The sequence below is a fragment of the Catharus ustulatus genome, chromosome 2, assembly GCF_009819885.2.
Source record: "Catharus ustulatus isolate bCatUst1 chromosome 2, bCatUst1.pri.v2, whole genome shotgun sequence".
Lineage (NCBI taxonomy): Eukaryota > Metazoa > Chordata > Aves > Passeriformes > Turdidae > Catharus > Catharus ustulatus.
Genome location: NC_046222.1, coordinates 1,503,749 through 1,522,825, shown reverse-complemented (window position 1 = coordinate 1,522,825; position 19,077 = coordinate 1,503,749). Strand labels below are relative to the sequence as shown.

The window sequence follows — 19,077 nt, the reverse complement described above, 5'->3', positions numbered from 1 at the left end:
ACTGCTGGGTGCTTGGACAAGCTTGATGTTGATATTTCTCACTAATTCATTGTTTGAATTTCTGTCATGGAATCCCAGAATGGTTTGGGCTGGAAGGGACCTTAGAGATCCTGCAGTTCCAAGCCTGTGCCATGGGCAGGGACAACTTCCACCATCCCAGGTTGCTCAGAGCTCTATGCAAGCTGGTTTAAATTCCAGGGACAGGGAATCCAAGAACTCTGGGCAGCCTCTGCCAGGGGCTCCCCACCCTCACAGGGAGGAATTTCTTCCCAAATCCCATCTAAACCCACTCTCTTTTCAGTTTGCAGCCATTCCCCCTCATCCTGTCACTCCTTTCCTTGTAAATTGTCTCTCTCCATCCTTCTTGTAGCTCCTTCAGGCACTGGAAGGCCACAATTAAATCACTCCAGAGCTTCTCTTCTCCAGGCTGGACAGTCCCAGAATGAAGCACACAGGTGTGTATACCTTGGATATATAATGCCTTGTGAGATGTGGCTATAAAAAGAAAACCAGCATGACATTTTCTGAAGGACATTCCCAGTTAACATTCCTTTAATTTTTATGGGTTTTTTGTAGTCATATGGTTTAGTTTTAGGCAGCCCTGTGAGGAGTGAGGAGCTGGACTCTGTGATGGGTCCCTTCCAACTTGAGATATTCTATGAATTTATGGTTCCATGCCAGGCTGGATACAAAGAGAAAGGGTTTTTTCAGCAAAGCACAGCACAGCCACAGAGCTGGCTGGTGGGCAGATAACAGAGCAAGAGGGGAAGTGCAGGCTCCACCAACTTCCCAATTACTGCTTGTACAATTAACTGGAAGGAGAAAATTCTCTGTGCATACCTAAAGGCTCGGCTTGACACAGGCAGCCCCAAAAGAGAATGCTGAGAGGAGTTTATGTGAGCTCCCAGTTGAGCTGAAAGCTGTTCCACCTGCTCCCTGGCAGAAAGGCAATGTGCATAATTAAAAGCAGACATTTCAAAGGCTATGAATACCCAGCAGGGTTTTGAATGCTGAGAGTAGTGAGGGGTTCTACCTCATCTGCACACTGTTTCCACCCTTTAAGGACTCTGGAGAAATTAACTGGCCATGTTTGGTTATTATTAATCCTTTTTACAATGGAAAGAGCATCTCAAGGAATGTCTGGTGCCAAGAATCTTTGTTGTTTCAAGCAGCTTCAGACACTGCAAGCCCTCCCCAGTTAAAGTTTCAAGGGTTTAATTTATTCCAGAGTCTAGATCAGCACTGGTAGGAAGGTGAAAATCCTGTGTTTCAGTATTCACTTCAGTAGAAGTGAGAGTCTGTTTTTCTTTCCAGGCTCAGAAGAGAAGCTGATTGCCACAGAATTAGCTCTTCCTAGGGAAAAGAGTTTTATTGGTGTCAGAGACAAATTTGTGCTTAACATTACTAATTCCAAATTACTTTTTCTTCCACAAAGCCATGTTATTAGATACTACAGATTTATGGTTATTTCATCCCAAATGTAATCTGTGCTGGCTCATAAATTATCTGCTTAGAAGAGCTGATAACATTGCTGTGTGAGGGAGTCTAACTTTTTCATTAAAAAAAGGAGAAGCAATGAAACATAAATGAAAATACAATTGCCCACCCACTCTAAGTTTTCTGTACCAAGATAACCAGTCAACAGGAATTATCCTTGGTTCAGAAATGGAAAAATATTTTTTAAAAAGATATTTAAAGAAATCAAGTGCTGATGACATCCTTTAGCAAACAGCTTGTGACAGAGCTGTGCTTTTCTCCTAAAAATGTGTGAACTAATGACCAGCTAGTAAAAGTGTATTTTATGTTAATTTAATTAATTAACACCAGACAAAGTTTTTCTCTCATTGTTTCTCCTCACAAGCCAGTTCTCAACAGAGACATGGACCAGATGATGACTTCACACCTCTCCAAGGCTGTTTTATGCCTCCAAATTCAAGTGAACATTTTTTTGAGGTTTCTCCTCTCCATTTAGAAAAATTATATAAAAAAGGAGGGAAATTAATATCAAATCTCCCATTTGAGCATAAGGAACACTTTTCTGTCTGCAAAGAATGCCATCTTTTCCTCAGAAGGACTGATTCTGAAATGTGTATGCCATGTAGTAAATTATATTTATTTAAAGCAGTTATTAATGAGAATATCTGTATTTCCATGTGAATGGAGGGTTGTAGGATCAGGCCAGAACCATGCAAGTCACCACGGAAGGATGGATTATAGGATTGGAGAGGGATAACTGCATGAACTTGTAAACCCCATTGTATTCTTGATTGCATTTTGAATCTCCTTTTGTATTAAAGGTTTACAAGTTAGAGACACCCTATGAGAATTGCCAGACAATGCTTTAATAAACAGATATCCTGCTTGAGCAGCCCTTCTACACAGACATAAACCCAACTCATTTCCTCTAGGATGTGATTTCAGCTGAAGTTGGAATCTATCAGGACAAGGAACAAGACAACCAGGACAGGAGCAATGGAACAGAGCTGAGCTACTCATGAATAAATAGATTACCAGGCAATAATAATGGATTAAGTGGGTGGCATTCCAGCATGGGGCTTCCCTACTTGCTCCTTTTTCTCTCCACCATCCTGTGTCACTCCCTGCTAAAGCCATGCTTGTCTCCTTAGTGCCAATTTGAAAATCACACTCCTGAATTCTGCCCAAAGAGCAGCACAGCTTTAACACCTGCAGCAATGCACAGACTCACAGAACACTCCAGGTCATCCAGCCCAACTCCCCTGCTAAAGCAGCTTCACCCAGGGCAGGTTACACAGGATCCAGCAGGTTTGGAATATCTCCAAGGGAGCAGACTCCAGTCTCTCTGGGCAGCCTGTTCCAAGTGCTCTGCCAGCCTCACAGTAAGGAGGATTTTCCTCATATTCACATGAAGCTTTCAGTGTTTCAGTTTGTGCCTCCTGCCCCTTGTCCTGAGCACCACTGGACCTCTTGATTAAGAGTCTGATCTTTTAAACGTCTCCTGAACAGCGCCAGCTCCCACAGCCTTTCCCTGTAAAGGAGATGCTCCAGCCCCCTCAGCATCTCCAGAAACCTCAGTTGGCCCTGCTCCAGTAATTCCTTCTCCTTCTTGAACTGTGGAGACAGAGCTGGACACATCACTGCCCAGAGAAGAGGGGAGGATGATCTCTCCTCAGTGTGCTGGCCACAATCTTCCTCCTGCAGCCCTGGATCCCAGTGGCACACTGCTCATTTCCCACTCAGATATCAGGGAGCTAGACTGGTCACAGAGCTCCCTGAATCAGGATGAATTCTCCTCTCTCCATCACCATGGCTCACTCTATCTAGCTCCAAGGAGAGAGGAGTTTTCTGTGGGGAGACCACTGATGGTTCTTTCATGGAGTGCTCTAAATGCTGAGACTTACTGCAAGAGTGCTCTTTGGCTTTGGATACGTGAATAGCAGGGTTCATTTTTTTGTAAATAGCAGGCAAAAATAGGTGGCTGGCTAAGAGGAGTGTTCCTGAGTTTTATGGGATCAATAAAAGTTGTTGTTGTACAGAGCACTTGGCTTTCTCCAGTGGTCTCTTACAACAGCTTTAATCAGGTTCCTCCCTGCACCAGGATGCACTGTGAGTTTGCTTGGCAGCTGTTCCACAAAATCCAGTCAAAATCCAGGCTTCCCACTGGGGTGAACAGAGCTTATGGATGCACTTGAGTGCTTTGCTGAAGCAGGGCCAGCCTGGGTGAAAACATCTCACCCAGGAGCCAATCTCACCTTCTCTGGAGATATTTTCAAGGTGTGAGATTTTTATTTTCCTTTCAAATGTTTTGGGGTTGGTTTTTATTTTGAGGTGTCTTTGGGTTTCTATTTTTTTGAGATTCTCTTGGTTTGCATTGGTTTTTGGGGTCTGGGGTTTTTTTTGGTTGGGTTTTTTTCAGTCAGGAATAATCTCTCCAGAATGAAGATGTATGATATCCTCTTGCATACGAAAAACTGCATAAATAAGAACAGATGCTTCCAGTGCAGAGGCCTGAGAAAGGCATTTCTTTTGAAAACAGCAGTCAGAGGCTCTTCCTAACTCTCCCCTTTTTGGCTGATGATATGGTTGAGCACTCAGACCTGGGCTGGGAAGCCTCACTAACCAGTTCCTTCCTCTATAAAACAGACACTGAAGAGGAATTTGATCCAGATCTCTCCTGCACATTCCACCACACACCTTGGGTCTGAGCTCCAAACCACTGAGGGCAGCTGGATGACTCCACTGCAGTTCAGGGAATATCCTACCTGGGGTAAGCTTGGAAAATGTCACAGCAGCATTCCTGGCTTTGCTAAGGATGTGGGCTGCTCCCATTAATCAAGGCTTTAGAAACAGACAGTCAAGGGCTGTACTTAAACTAAAAATGTAGAGGAAAAATAGAAAGGAAGATGAGGGTAAATAATGGGCCCATGTGGATTCAGATCCCATTCTTCACATCACCAAAATATAAAGCAGAGCCTAGAAGGAAGCAAGATTTAATGCTGGCTTCCTTCTAACAAAGCTAGGAGAAATGGCATTATACCTTTTTTATCCTATTTCTTTAAATCAAAACTGAAATTAGGGAATAGGAGGAAAGAATCCTTTCAAAAAGAGGTCCCTTGTGCTCGTGACCTCTCAGGCAGCCTCCAGTTCCCTGGCTGCTCCTGCTGCATCCTTTCACTGGGGGGATTGCATTTTTCCACTACTTGGGAACCTGGGTACAACTCCACACCTCCAGCAAAACAAACAAAACCCTCACAGTGCTCATTTTGCAGCCTAGATAAAACACCCTTTGCAGACATTTTACTCATCCTTTCCCTCTGAAAAGCAGCAGAGTGAGGTTGTGGGCAGGCTGATCATACTCCAATGCCATTTTAATTGCTGGGAGTTGATGGGTAGCAACATTTACTGCAGTATAAAATAAAGCCTGGCTCAAGACTGATTGTAGCAAATTACCCCACCCCCCCCAAAAAAAGTAAAACTTTTTTTTTGTTGTATGTGAGAATTCTTTTTAATTGTAAATGACCATTTAAATTACCTCATTCAGCTGGGTAAAAACTGTTGGAGTAAAAAACCCCAGCTTAGGTGAGTCAGTAAATATTTGTACAACTACCAGCAGTAAAGGAAAAATCAGGCAAGTTTGCTTTTGTTTAGACAAACAGAATGATAAAAATAAAACTGTGTCATGTAGGATTAATGGTTAGTGAAATCTTAGTTCTTCAAGCACTGTTATTAGGTGAGGCTGCAGATCTGTCAGCACTGTCCTAATATCAAATGCATGAAAGAGAACCTTTTCAGTGTCATAGCAATAATATTAATAGGTTCAAGATGCTTCCAGACATGTCATTTGATCTGTAAGAAAACTGTTCTTGAATGGCTTGGGCACCAAAGTGTTCTTTTGTTCCAAGATTTGGAACAAATTGAGGCAGAGATGCTGGAGAAGATAAAATGTGATAGCTGAGATCTTCCAGGACAACAAAAAAGACTCTCCTTTTCACAGGTTTTCCACAGTTGTCTCTCATTTGTAATGATGAATCCACATTGCTGGGATTTTCCAAAGCTTGCAGGTTTCAAGGGATTACTAAACCTGTTCCAAAATTATTTAGGGGTTTTACAGAACTCCAGCCATTTGTCAGTGACTTTCAACGGATATTTAGGATTTCCAGGATGGCCTCAGGCTCTTCTCTGGAATGCAAGTGTGGGAACCTGTGGGGATGGTTTTGCAGCCATTTCACAAAACCTGAAGGTCATTTGTAGGTGCTCCAACTCCAGCTCCCTGAAAGTTTGGATGCTTCTGGCATTTGCATAAGGATCTGCCATATCCAAGTCATCCCGAATAAGCCCAACAATTTTTTCTGTACATACAAGAGGCACTGGGCATTTCAAGAACACTTTGCTTGGAGATTTGGTTGGTTTCCAGAAAATCTCTCATCAAGACTTTCACTCTTTTATCTAAGCTGTAGTGAACCTTTTCATGTACCAAATCTGTATTTATTTTTAAGTGACGAACTTTTATTGTTGTCATGCTAAAAAGCAAGAAAAGGTTTCAGCCTTTAAAAAAAAAACCAACAAACCAATAAACAAAAAATCCCAGAAATCAGGACAGCAGGCTTTAAGCTGAAGACAACTTATTTATTTTGTGACATTACTGTTCAGCAATTGCTCTCCTGCTTTCCAACAATCAGCAGGTTCCATCTCTCTCTTGCTCCTGGAGGTAGAAGAGCTGGAAAGGACAGAGCATACAAAACTCACTTAACATCACAAAGATCTCCCTGCTCTTTAGCAAAAATTTTGCAAAACTACTTCCCTGCTGTTCAGGAGCTTTTTTTCATTGAAGGGAGACAGAGACAAAACAGAAAGCAAAGCAAATACAGGTTGAACACTGACAGTCACTAAATACTGTTCACAACCATTGAGCATTGCTGCCTGAGTCAGGAAAACACCAGTTTTCTCAGATTAGAACTCTGCCCAACAGCCTTTTGGAGAACATTTTTTACAGAATAGAGATTTCATTCTTTCTGGTTTCATTTTTGGGTGTTTTTTTCAAAGGTACAGACAGTATCAACATGATGAGAAACACGCAGTCAGCCATGGGTCTGACTTTTCAGGAAAAAACCAAGCAGAGAGGTTCTCCTGCACAGGGATTTAAATCCAACATTTTCATAACTATTCAGCAAACCTCCCATGGAAAAACTTCCCACTATCACCTTCCTCCTACTCCCATCAAAGTGTTGTGAAAAAAGTTGGTAAATGATGACTTTAAATCATATTTCAGCAAAGAAAGTAGGCTGCCAACAACAAGGAGCTTTACATAAAGTTATCTTTCTGAGTCTCAAACAAAACAAAGCCTATCTTATCTCCACATCAATTTACATGCTGTAATCTGGAGTGGCTTCACATTTCACTTTGTTTGAAGAAGTGGGGAGGGGGGAAAAAAAAAACGTTTTGCAGGAATTTCCCTTCTTTTAAAATGACCTGATTAGTCCCCAGGTTTGCATAGATTCCAGCCCAAAACTCAGGTGCAGAGAGGGCCGCTCTTTGCTTTGTTTGCCCATCTGTTTCTGAGCACTTGGAGCACAGGGGAGTCGTGGCAGAACTGTTTAATGCAAATGGTGCTGAGAATATGGAACAAGTTACCCGAGCCGGGAGCCAGTGCAGAGCATACATGTGTTCAAATTACCGGAGATTTGTTTCTCTGCTCGGGAGGATTGAGGGATGAAAATGCAAAACCATGGGATTCAGCTAAACTAAACAAAGGAATCCATGCTGCATTTTGGGCCAGATGCCTTTTTCCTGAAAAGATTTTGCTTCCAAATGGTTCAGGTGCAAACTTGTTGTCTGCTGGGACTGAGAGCCAAGAACCCTTGATTTTGCTTGGGGTGTGACACGTGACTGCAGGCAGGGGGTTTCTGCCTGGTTTTCTTCTGATCCAAGTTTTTTTTTTTTTTATCTGCAAAGTATGTACACTAGGAAAGGAGTCCTAGGCTGTGGCTGAGGGCTGGATTTTGGCCAGGCCTGAGTGGGTGCAAAGCAAGGCAGAGAAAGCTGGTAGAGGTTGTTAAAAACCTGCTTGATGTTCAGCAGGGTCCAGAGAGGTTCCCTGAAACCAGCTGTAGCCTCTGTAGAAAAATCTGCTGTGGCAAATCAATGGTTATGGCATAGCAGAAAGCAGAAAAACACCTCCCCTGAGTGCTTTTATTCTGAGGTGGAATTCCTCTGACATCCACGGAGGCAAGAAAACTCCAGATCACCTGAGGACTGAGCTTTACCTACGAGGCATCATCTCAAGGCAGAAGATTGCAAGGGCTTTGATATTACCTCCAACAGAACTGAGCTAACATGTCTGCAGGACTCCTGAATTAGAGCTGGCTCATGTCCAGGCAGCTCCCAGCAGGAGCAGAGGAGCCTCAGGTCTGTCTGAAATGTCCTCTAGATGCATTCTCAGATAGGATGCTCTGAAGTGTTGCCTCTGTGGTTGCAGTTGCCGTGTGGGTGGCTGAGCTCTCTGAAACACATCTTGTACAAACAGCACCTTGACAGTCCCATTAACAATGTAGAGAGTTCTGGGTTCAGGATGAAAACCCTTCTCTTCAGAGTTCCTCAGATCTGAGGGATGGAAGAATCTGATTCAGAACTTGAAAGGAATTTGTCTTTGCCGCAACATTTACTACTGGGAAACATTACTAACTTTTACTCTAAGAGGTATTGACCAATAACTCTCCCAGTGTCTTGATGATAGCTCAGCAAGTAAAGAGGCTGGAGAAATAGAAACTTTGCTTTCCAGCATGAAAGAATAAAATAATATCCCCCCTTACATGCACAGAGTGTGCCCTCAAATCTGCAGAAAGAGCCTGAAACCCAAACTAAGGGCAGAGCTTGCTAAAATCCATCAGGCCATGTGAACACAGGGCACTCACACCACAAAATAATGAAAACCATCAGAGCTCCAACTTCATGTGGCTTTCAGGGACCCACAGCATCTGCTGGCTTTGTTTTGGAATTGTGCCTCTGCCCCATGCAAGTCACTGAGTCAAGAAGAGGATGTGAGTGAGGTCTCTGGGGCTGCAGAGCAGGAGCAGCAGGAGCATCACAGCTGAGCCATTCCAGGTGCTTGTTAAAACAGGGTTAGCAAATGAGGGAGGACAGAGGGCCACAGGGGTGACCCTGCAGACAGCAGACAGCCTGATGGGCCTTGCATTTTGTGCATGCATTTCCATATGTGCATGCATGCTGCATTCTTGCAGCATTCCTTGACTCCTTAGAATGGGGACTATTCCCTGTCACTGTAAATGAGCACACAGATCAAAAAACCACCAAAACCAGAACAACACCAATAAAATATTGCACCTCATCCAGCATTTGCTTCCAAGGACAAGTACAGCCTGTGCACAGTGATGTGCAGTGAGGTTTTTTGTCAAGGACTTGCAGATTTGCCTCACCCACTAAGTGTTTTCTCCCTGTGCTGGTTTCAGCTGGGATAGAGGTCATTTTTTCCCCAGTGGCTGGTGTGGGGCTGTGTTTTGGCGTGGTGCTGAGCACAGGTTTGATAACACAGAGATAGTTTTGTTGTTGCTGAGCAGAGCTCACACAGAGCCAAGGCCTTTCCTGCTTTTTGTCCTGTCAGGCTGGGGAGGAGACACAGCCAGGACAGGTGACCCCAGCTGACCTAAGGGATATCCCAGTGACATCCTGCTCAGGATATGAAGTGTAGGGAAGAAGGAGGAAGGGAGGAAATTTGGAATGATGGGGTTTGTCTTCCCAAGTCACTGTTAGGTGTGATGGGGATCCTTGCTCTCCTGGGGATGCTGAGCACCTGACCATGGGAAAAAGTGAATTAATTCCTTGTTTTGCTTTGCTTGTGTGCAGCTTTTGCTTTCACCATTGAACTGTCCTAATCTCAACCCATGAGATTTCCAGCATTTACCCTTCCAATTTTCTCCCTGATCCCACTGATGGTGGAGTGAGAATGTGAGACTGCTATAATGCTCTTCACTACAAAATTGCTCTGACCTCATCTACACAAAACTGCAGACAGACTGTTCTAAGTAAGACAAAAAAAAAACCCTACAATTAGAATTTACCAAAATGAGCTCTTCAGAAGATGCAAACAGGAAAGGACAGGGGGGGTTTATGTCTCTGTGAAATGCAGGAGGGAGGTGCTACCTAAGCCCTATAAGTAGAAATGTGTCCAAAACAGGGCTGGAGTGAGGTCATGTCTTTGTCAGTGGCACTCAGGAAAGCCTGACTTCACTCTGAGGGACCCCTACAACCCTGGCCTGGAAGGCAAATGCTGCAGCTCACAGGGGATGAGGAGGAAGTGACTGTACAACCCAGAACTATTATTCACCCTCATTATGCTGCGGTTGCTCAGTGTTGTTCATGTGGATTTGCTGAGGAGGAGAAAATATGCAGCAAATGTTGACTGGGTTGGGAAGGGAGGGACCTCAACGTGTGACTGTAAAGGGACAGCATCAAGCAAGGCTTTCCTTCTCTATAGCAAAATACACAATTCTTAGCACAACACAGTTTAATAATTATATCAGAGGCCTGCAAATAGAGAGAGAATCATGGAGTCATGCAATGGTCTTGCTTGGAAGGGACCTTAAAGATCATCTAGTTCCAACCCCACTGTTATGGATAGAGACATCTTTCACTATCCCAGGCTCTTCTGAGTTTCATCCAAGCTGGTCTTGGATACTTCCAGGGGCAGCCACAGCTCCTCTGGGAACCCTATGCCAGGGCCTCCCCACCCTCACAGGGAACAATTCTTCCTTTTATCTAATCTATCCCAATACAGAAGTATAAAATCAGAGTCACATAAAGCATTAAATCAGCTTTGGAGGCAGTCTAAGCTTTAAAATGGGCTGGACACTGGCGTGAAGAATTTAGGATCCTGATGATGAAGCATGGAGCTGAGCAGTGTCTCTGGAAAAAAAGGCTTTAAACCATGACCTCAGAGGAGGGACATTCTCTCCAGAGAAGCAGGGGCTGTGCAAAAGCAAAGGGAGGAGCTGCTGCTGTTCCTCAGGTAATGAGTTCGTGGTGTGGTCTCTGCCCAACAGGGTTATTGGAGCCAAGCTGCAGCATAGCTTTGTCCAGCAGCAATATCCACAGCTTAGAGATATTTCTGATTAGCTGAAGGAGGCCAAAACACAGACTGAAATACTGAAAAATTGTTCTTTGCATAAGCACAAAGTCCTTACTGTGCTTAAGCCTTGCAAGGGAAGTGTCAGAGTGATGAGCTATTATCTATAATTTGACTAACTAGGAAAAAGAAGTAGCAGAGTCTTCAGACTGGCAGGAAAATGTTTAATAAGGTGTGATGTCTGGGCACTGCAGCTAAAAGGATTTCAGATTAGGAGCTGGATGCCATTTTTTACCAGTTAAGGTTAATAAGCATTGGGACACCTTTCCAAAAGCTCTCATTTCTTCCCTGAAAATACCAAGTTTTAATAAGTCATGTGGGTCAATCTGTGTGTTTTGGGTGTGAACACGTGGCACAAACATAGTGGCAACACTCATCTTCCTCACACAGCAGCAGCTGGCACCTTGTGGGACACCAGGTGCCTGCACTGGATGGAGTTCCAGCATGGAAAGGGGAGGTTTTTGTTAGGAAAGGTCATGGGTGGGACATTGCTTGGTTATGTTTTCTCTTAAAACACGTCACCATATGGTTTCCATGTTTGGAAGGGGTGAACTCCTGCTCTGAGCAGAGGAGAATGGTTCTGCTACACTGGGGATGGGTGAGTTTTTATGAACCATGGAAAGTCGTGCTGTTCACTGGCAAGGGCTTGAGTACACACATTTGTCAGTTCATATTGGAGCACATAAACCCCAGTAAACATCAGGAAGGAAATAAGGTTGCCTGGTGTGGTTATGATCTAGACCATGACATGAACATTGCAAAATGTTCCTCTGGGAGAAAAAAAAATCTGAAAATATTGCAGGCAAGAGAGCAGAGAAGCAGAAGGGTTCTGAGACAGAAGAGGTGATTTGGGAAACAGCCTTGAGGCTATGACGAAATCCCTACAACTCAGATTACGTAGGAGAGCAAAAGTTTGGTTTGGTTGGGAAGTTTCTTGCCCTGTTTGAATGCCCTGACAGATGGGCTGGGTGTTCTTATACTCCTTTGTAAATCCATTTCAGACCAGAAGAGATTTTGTAGCATGATGTAGAGTGGAAAAGTGTTTTTGTCTAGTGGACCTCAGGTTTCTCTCCTGCTGAAGGTCAGGAGAGATGGATTTTGATTTGGATTTTTGATGGAGTTGTTCACATCAACTCAAGATCAAGCTGTTCTGTGCTCTGCCCACGCATTATATCTGTTAAACACTGCATTTATTTATTTCTTTACAGATTTCTTTGCATCATGGCTGCTGAAGATTTCCAAGACTCATATTTGGTGATATTCTGGGCGTCCAGTAAGGAGGGATAAATAATTTCCTCTTGCAGGAATACTTCCACTGCAGCATCAGGTAATAGAGCTCCCCCATCCCTTTCAAACACACACCCTCCCGGAACAATGGTGAAAAAGGAGTTGTGATATTCATCAATTTCCACCATTTAACTTCCTGAAATGGAAACCCTAATGACAGCCCATGCAGGCTGTATGGTCAGGAAAACCAGACAAAGTCTCCCATTGTACCGGTCTGGTTGTTACAGGAGAGGATCTGCCTGCTTTGGTGTAACAGGATGTACTGCATATTTTGTGTTTTTGCCCAGTGCTCCAATCCCTGTGGGCTAAACCTTTTCAACAGCAGCAATAAAAGAAGAAAAAGACTGAGGCCCTTCTCTTATACCACTTTTATTTTCGGGGGATATTAAATACAAAGAGTTTCACTCTCAGTGGAAGTTGTCCAACTGACTCCAGGATACTGTGTAATCATTAGGAACTGGAAAAACTCAAACTGCCTGTCTGTAGTGGCTTGGATAAGACCTGCTGGGTGCCTTCCAGAAATGAATATTGCAGCTGTGATGAGACTTGTGTTTGGGCTTTTCTTTCGGGGTGAATCGCGCCCTTACGCCCAAGGCCAGCCTGAGCCTAATGCATCATTTGAGACCCATTTAAGCCCTTAAAATAAGACTAAAATAGCATTTAAATGTCACACGGACCTCCCAGCCCTTCTGAGGGAAGTGAGTGCACTGCAAGATACGTGCTAAACATTAAAATGTATGTGCTGATCATTAACATGTCTGTGCTAATCATTAAAGGGATGCTTTCCACTGCTAGAGACAGGAAAATATATCCCAAAAGCTGCATCCCTGCCTTACAGATGGAACATCTCAGCCTGCACAGTGTCTAAAACCTTTGAAAAGGAACGCTGTGCAGGGCTCAGCTGACACTGCAGCCTGGTGTTCCTCCAAAGGAGCAGGACTGGCTGCTCTAGGAAGGAGTGCAGCTGGATGGGAGATCTGGATGTGGAACACTTGACTCAGGACATGGCACCCACTCAGCACCCCTTCAGGAGGGTTTCTTTGGTCTAGCTCTCTCTATTCCTGTGCCCTGTGTGCCCGTGGGATCATGTTTCTGGTTGAGTTTCCACCCCAAAGGAATCCTCCATGAGCCCTCCCTGGTGCAAACCAAAGCACGGCCAGTGGAGGCAACAGGAGAATCCCTCCAAAAGCAGGATCCTGATCCTACCCCAGGAACACCCTGGGAGCACCTACAATCCCTCTTATACAGCAAGAACTCTCAAAATGGTCCTGCTTGGGGATTCACGTTGGCAGAGGCAGCTCTGGGTGCTCCACCTTCCCCTCTCATGGCAAAGATTTCTCTTTGGAGTGAGGAAAAGCCAGATGTAGCTCTGGGCCAGGCAGTGGTGCCACCTGAGAGCATTCCCTCCTTCCTCACAGGAGCTGCAAAGCCCTTCCTTCCCCCAGCTTCAGGGCAACCAGGACTGAGATGGAAAAATCCGCGCACACGGCAACCAGAACTTGATCTCTGAAGTGGTGGAGTGTGTGTATTGATGCCAGGTGAGATCTGGCAAGAGAATGTTTGTTTTAAATTTCTCTTTAATCACTCTTACAGTTTTGACTTTGAAGTCTAGGGAAGTACATTTTCTGGTTTATGCCTCAGATGACATGGAAAAAGATATTCCACCTCCAGAACTGGAATATCATTTATAGATGTGTAAATTCATAAAGCTATGCCTCTAACAATTTGCCCACGTGGAACCATCCCAATTTGCAGCAACTGAGAACTTAACTGAAAAAGAAAATAATTTTAAAACAATAATGTTTCAGGTTTTTTAAAATTATTATATTTGCCCCAGAATTTCAGATCTGGCTATTTCAGAATATAGGATCAACATCCAGGCTATGTGCAAAAGAAGGACTAGGAGGACAGGGAGAAGCTGAACATATACATCTTTGGAAAAATATTTAAAGAAATAATGACAAAAAGTGGTAAGGGTTGGAGGGGTACAAGAGAATGCAGATTTATTTGAGCTCTGTTTTTCTACTACAGATGTTCTGCTAACTAGAGCAGAGATGTTCAGAGACCACATATTGGCTGTAAAATTCTAGGTCTGAGATTAATTAAATGTCTGCTGCTCCTCATATAAACTACACTCGAGAGTTTTTCAGACCTTCTACTCCTCTGAAGGAACAGCTGCAGAATACATCACATGCATATCTTGCACCCTTAAAATATATTTTTATAACAAGTGTCATTTTTTTTTACAAGGAAAGTTTAACATTTTACCCTTCCTCTGATTATCTTGCTGCTGTTCAGAAAATGAAAAAGGAGAAGGGTCTGATGCTTACTCTACTAACATGTGATACTTCCTGCAGAGCAGTGCCTCCACCCAACATGTGTTTTTCAACAAAATTCATGGTAGGTTCAATGGTCACAATTATTCACTTTGTGTTATGGCTTATGTGAGCCCATTTCTTGCAGAAGTTTTTGGAAGGTGAGGATCCCATCCCAGTCCATTCTACAGGTTAATGCCTGAAAATACAATTTGTCATTTGCATCTCCTTCTCCTCCTGACTGGACAGCCCCATTGCTTCTTTTGATCCATCAGCTCATCCCTCTCCTGGATACCTGTAAGACATGTACTGTTATTACATTATATATTTTTGTTTATGTTTAATCTTGCAGAAGTATTTTTTCTTCCTCCATGATACCTCAACAATTTGATTTCTAGCCAGGCCTCAGAAAGTTTCCTATTTTAATATGATACAGTACCCACAAATTCACAATATTCTTGTGTTGTTACAGTAAAACAATACAGTATTTTAAAAGTGCCCAACCCACTTTAACTCCACACCCCTTGTGGCTGCCTCCTCAGCCCTGACAGAAAAACAAAGCTGATGTTAAATGTAAAAATTTCAGCCTTCTGGAACTGTTATACCCTTGATCCACTGCTTGCACATGCCACTTATAAAACACAACCCCCAAGCAAAGGCGTCTCCTTTGTTCCCTTGAAGATGTCATTGGCCATAGAGAAGTAAAACAATTTGCCTTAAAGCCACAGTTGTTCACACCAAAAATACTTACATTCCTGGCCAAATATGACTGCTTTAAGTTCATTATTTTGTTGAAACTGGAGATTCTGGCCAGTTACAAATGCAGGGGTGGCTTGTGAGGGGCACAAAGGTACAACCTGGATAATGCCATCCAAGAAACTGAGGAGCAGCCTGTGTCTTCCTTGTGAAAATACTTTCTGATTGTTTTTCTGAGGTAAATGTCACCTGACCTTCAAATAAATAATTGAAGGCCTGTAGAAGCTTTGTCCTGGACTCCCTGGAAATGCCAGCTGTGTGTGTGGAGGGAATGCCAGCTGTGGAAATGGGAGGGGGCACAGCCCCCAGGGCACTGCCTTTGCCACAAGCAAGAGGAGAAGGATGCAGAAATTACTTCAGCCTCCAGGAGCACTCAGCTCCCAACACATCTGGTGAGACTGGCACAAAGGATGCACCAAGAACAGTGGTGTTGTCTTGTTTATCACCCAAAAATACATTTCAATATCAACAAGCAAGATAAAGTCACTCAAAACAGCTGCCTGGAGGTTTCCACAGCATCCAAGCCACAGAAAGACACATGGTCCAAAAAAGGGACACTATTCCCTTTGTTGCTATCCTAGCTGGAATATCTAGTCCTTTCCAAAACACTAGCCTAAAATATTAATATTTTAAAATTCTTTGCAAAATTACTTAATAATGAGTATTTTATTACTAATGAGCCCCTTAGATATAGATTTCTTCAGTGGTTTTAATGCATCACTGAAGGGAGGCTTTAAGATGAGCTGACTTGAGCACTGTAATCATTATGTTTGCACTGCTAAAACTTCTGACAAGAGCAACAAACCATGGCCCTGGACACTTCCAAGGTTGAGGCACCCACAGTTTCTCTGGGCAACCTGCTCAAGTGCCCCACCACTCTCAGAATACACATTTTTTCCTAATATCTAATCTAAACATGCTCACTTTTGATTTGAAGCCATTCCCCCTTGTCCTGTCATCACAGGCTCTTAAAAATAATCTTGCTCCATCTTTCCTCTAAGTTCCCTTCAGCAACTGCAAGGCTGCATTAGGTCATCCCAAAGTCTTTTCTCTCCAGGCTGAACAATTCCAGTTTTCTCAGCCTTTCCTTATTAGCAGAGCTGCTCCATCCCTCTGATCACCATCATATTAAAATTTCCTACAAATTAACGGAAGAGAGGCTTTAGGGACAGAGCTGTCCTATGTTAAGAATTGTGTTCCTACAGGTAGATTTTTGAGTAGTATCTTACCCAATCTCAATCACAAGTCTATCAAATGCTGGTTTTTTTTTTTTTTTGTATTTAAAACATGTTGTGCAGGCAAGTTTCTTGGGTTTGATTCAGCCTTCCTATAATTTTACGGAACAAAGGTTACTTCTCACAGTAATTGCCATCTTCCCTGTGCAATGGCATAAAAATGCCAGACAGTCCTAACACCAGAATAATGAACAGAATTACTTTAATTTCCAAGAAGGAAGAGTTCAATTAATGATGAAAGGCAGGTGCTGCTGGGCAGGACATCCCTGCTCAGCCTTGACTGCTTGTCAGGAGGCTGTAGGCAGACGCAGGACCTTGGATTGATGGTTTTCTATCCCCTTCCAATGTGCCTGAGCATTGAAAAACAGGTGATGTAAAACAGGACCTTTTTATAAAAAATTGGAAGGACACCTGGATAAAATCTTTAACAACTTTTCCAGTATCTCCACATCTCTCAAGCTACTCCTTCATGTGAGTGTTTGTAATGCTTAGAACAAAGTTTTTTATGTGACTAAGGCACTATAGGATCAGGAATCCCCTGCTACCCAGGCTGTTATTTGCAGGATCCCAAAGAGTTTCATGGACAAACCCAGGGGGTGGAACACAACTTTAATGACAGCAGCCTGTAGCTCCCATTGACTCCAGAGGATTGTGTCTTCTTTCATCAGGATTGAATCCGATCCAGAGTGTACAAGACTTGTGTTGTGCCTCAAAGCTAATCGAGGATTTGTGGCTCTCTATCTCTCAGTTGGGAAAGGTCAGCCTTGAAATTTCCAGGTCAGAGCTGTTTGACAAGGATTTAGTGTCATCCACAACTTGGGACATGCTAACAGGCTTTCTTGTTTAAAGGCAGTGCTCTATCTGTAAAAAGAGGCTAAGAGGGCAGAAATGTGAGGAAAGAGATGATTCATTCCAGTGATTTATCCTTACACTTCCGGCTCTCAGACTAAAAGACATTCCCTGTCATTGCACGAGGTATCTTTCCATTATTGCACTGCTGTGCTGAGTTATTGCAGTTTTGCAATGCAAACAGGACAGATTTCCTAATCTGTGGGATGGTTTGCACAAAATAATTTGTACCTTCCTGGAAATCCTGGATCCTTGCTTGGTGTAACAGGGTAGCCCAGCCAACTTCTTCTGTCATTTGGGAAATCAAAGACAACTCAGAGATGAGCAGGGGGACACACCATTTAATTATCACCAGCCTTTCTAAGCATTCCTGTTTTTCCAAGGTTATATGGCCGGACAGTTGGAATTAGGCTGCAGCATGGGAGAACATTACACTGGCCTCTTGTGCACCATATGCCTTTTCATTGACAAACTAACACTTCTTTAATGAGATGTGCTGAGGTTGTTATCCAAAATACATTCCTTATCCCAGATCTCATCTCTAGTGCCTCTCCCAGGGGTATCTGGGAGTTTGGACCCAGACACATTTGCAAATCCAGGGCTCAATCAGGTCCCAGTGAAGTCAATAAAAATATTGTTGGTACTGAACAGACATGCATTGGGCTCATAGGAAAAGTAAAACCCATCCAAGAAAATTACAGGTTCTTTTTTTCAATCAAAATATGTCTTCTCTCTCTCTTTAAATTTTTTTTCTGCTGTTATAACTTTATTACAAGCTTAAGTAACTGAGAAAATGTTTAAATTTTTAAATGTTGAAAAGTCCTGGCCCAATACCCAAAAAAAAGTTAATGTGACCTTCCTAATACATAGCTCTTATTAATTTTGAAGCTTACTGACTCTAGTCAAGAATTTCTGGGGATGACAGAACACTGAAATGTAGAAAAGGAAATAGCAGGAGGTTCAGAAGTGAACTTTGGTTCACAGGTATCACAGGTATTTCCAGAAAATGGAAAAAGAAGATTGAACACTTGTAAAACTTTAGTGAGTAAACATTTCATAAACACAACCTCAAGGTTTTGTTAATGCAATCATTTACATGGGAATATTAATTTTTGAAGATTAGTGGTTCTAGTTAAGCTGTTCCTTAAAGAAATGGTGGACTTGCTAAGCAGCCCCTGGAAGCTGCAGGGGCAGGTCTGTGCATCCCACCACCCATCCTTGCCCTGCCAGGCATTACAGGTGTGCACATCATTCTTTTCCAGAGTGGTCGGGAGCGAGATGCTGCTTGCAGGTGAGGCTGAGGTTGGAGCCCTGCATCCCAGAACACCTGTTCCTGGCACTGTCCTGGGATGTGGAGAGGAAACACGGCAGAAACGAGCACTTTCGTTTGTCGGTGCGGGGTCCGGACCTCAGCAGGGGAACTCAGCGGAATGCCCAGGGGTGCCTCGCTGTCTCTGTGAGCTGGGCAGGGAAGGAGCTGCTCGCCGTCCCCGCGGACCCTCCGGCAGCGCTGCGGGGCCTGCAGTCACCTGTGTCCCTGCTGGGGGCCGGGCTCGGCGGGGTGTGTGACAGCGGGGGATGATCCAAGGCTCCGAAGCCATCCCGGAGGTCAGGGATCCTCCCCGCCCACCCCGCTCCGGGCTCGGGGCAGCCAGCCCGCCCGGGAGGATGACAGCTCGCCGGCACTAATGACAGGCTGGGCGCACGGAGGCTGCCCAGACAAAGACGGGAAGTTGTGCGCTGCCCGGGCAGGGCCGGGGCCGAGCGGGGACACGGCGGGACCCGGGGGCTCCCCCAGCCCGGCAGAGAGCCCCGAAGCCGGGCACAGACCTCTCCTCCTGCTCCTCCTCCTCGCCGTGCCCGAGCCCTGCGAGCGCAGCCCGGCAGGACGCGAGGTAAGCGGGGACATCCCGAGCTCTGCGGCGATCCGGGGCAAACCTCGCCTTTTCCACACACACCCCCGACACCTTCCTCCTCCTGCCCGTCCCTGCCCGGCTCTGCTCTCCTGCTTCCCTCT

The 19,077-nt window shown here is 44.2% G+C and overlaps 1 protein-coding gene across 1 annotated transcript in view; it reads left to right on the top strand.

The window, feature by feature from the left end:
* Positions 1 to 18,748: 18,748 nt before the first annotated feature.
* Positions 18,749 to 19,077, top strand: part of ADAMTS5 (ADAM metallopeptidase with thrombospondin type 1 motif 5) — a 35,387-nt gene continuing 35,058 nt past the window's right edge. Inside the window, exon 1 of the mRNA XM_033086070.1 lies at positions 18,749 to 18,955. Coding sequence (XP_032941961.1) covers positions 18,749 to 18,955 — 207 coding nt within the window. The remainder of the gene's footprint in view (positions 18,956 to 19,077) is intronic.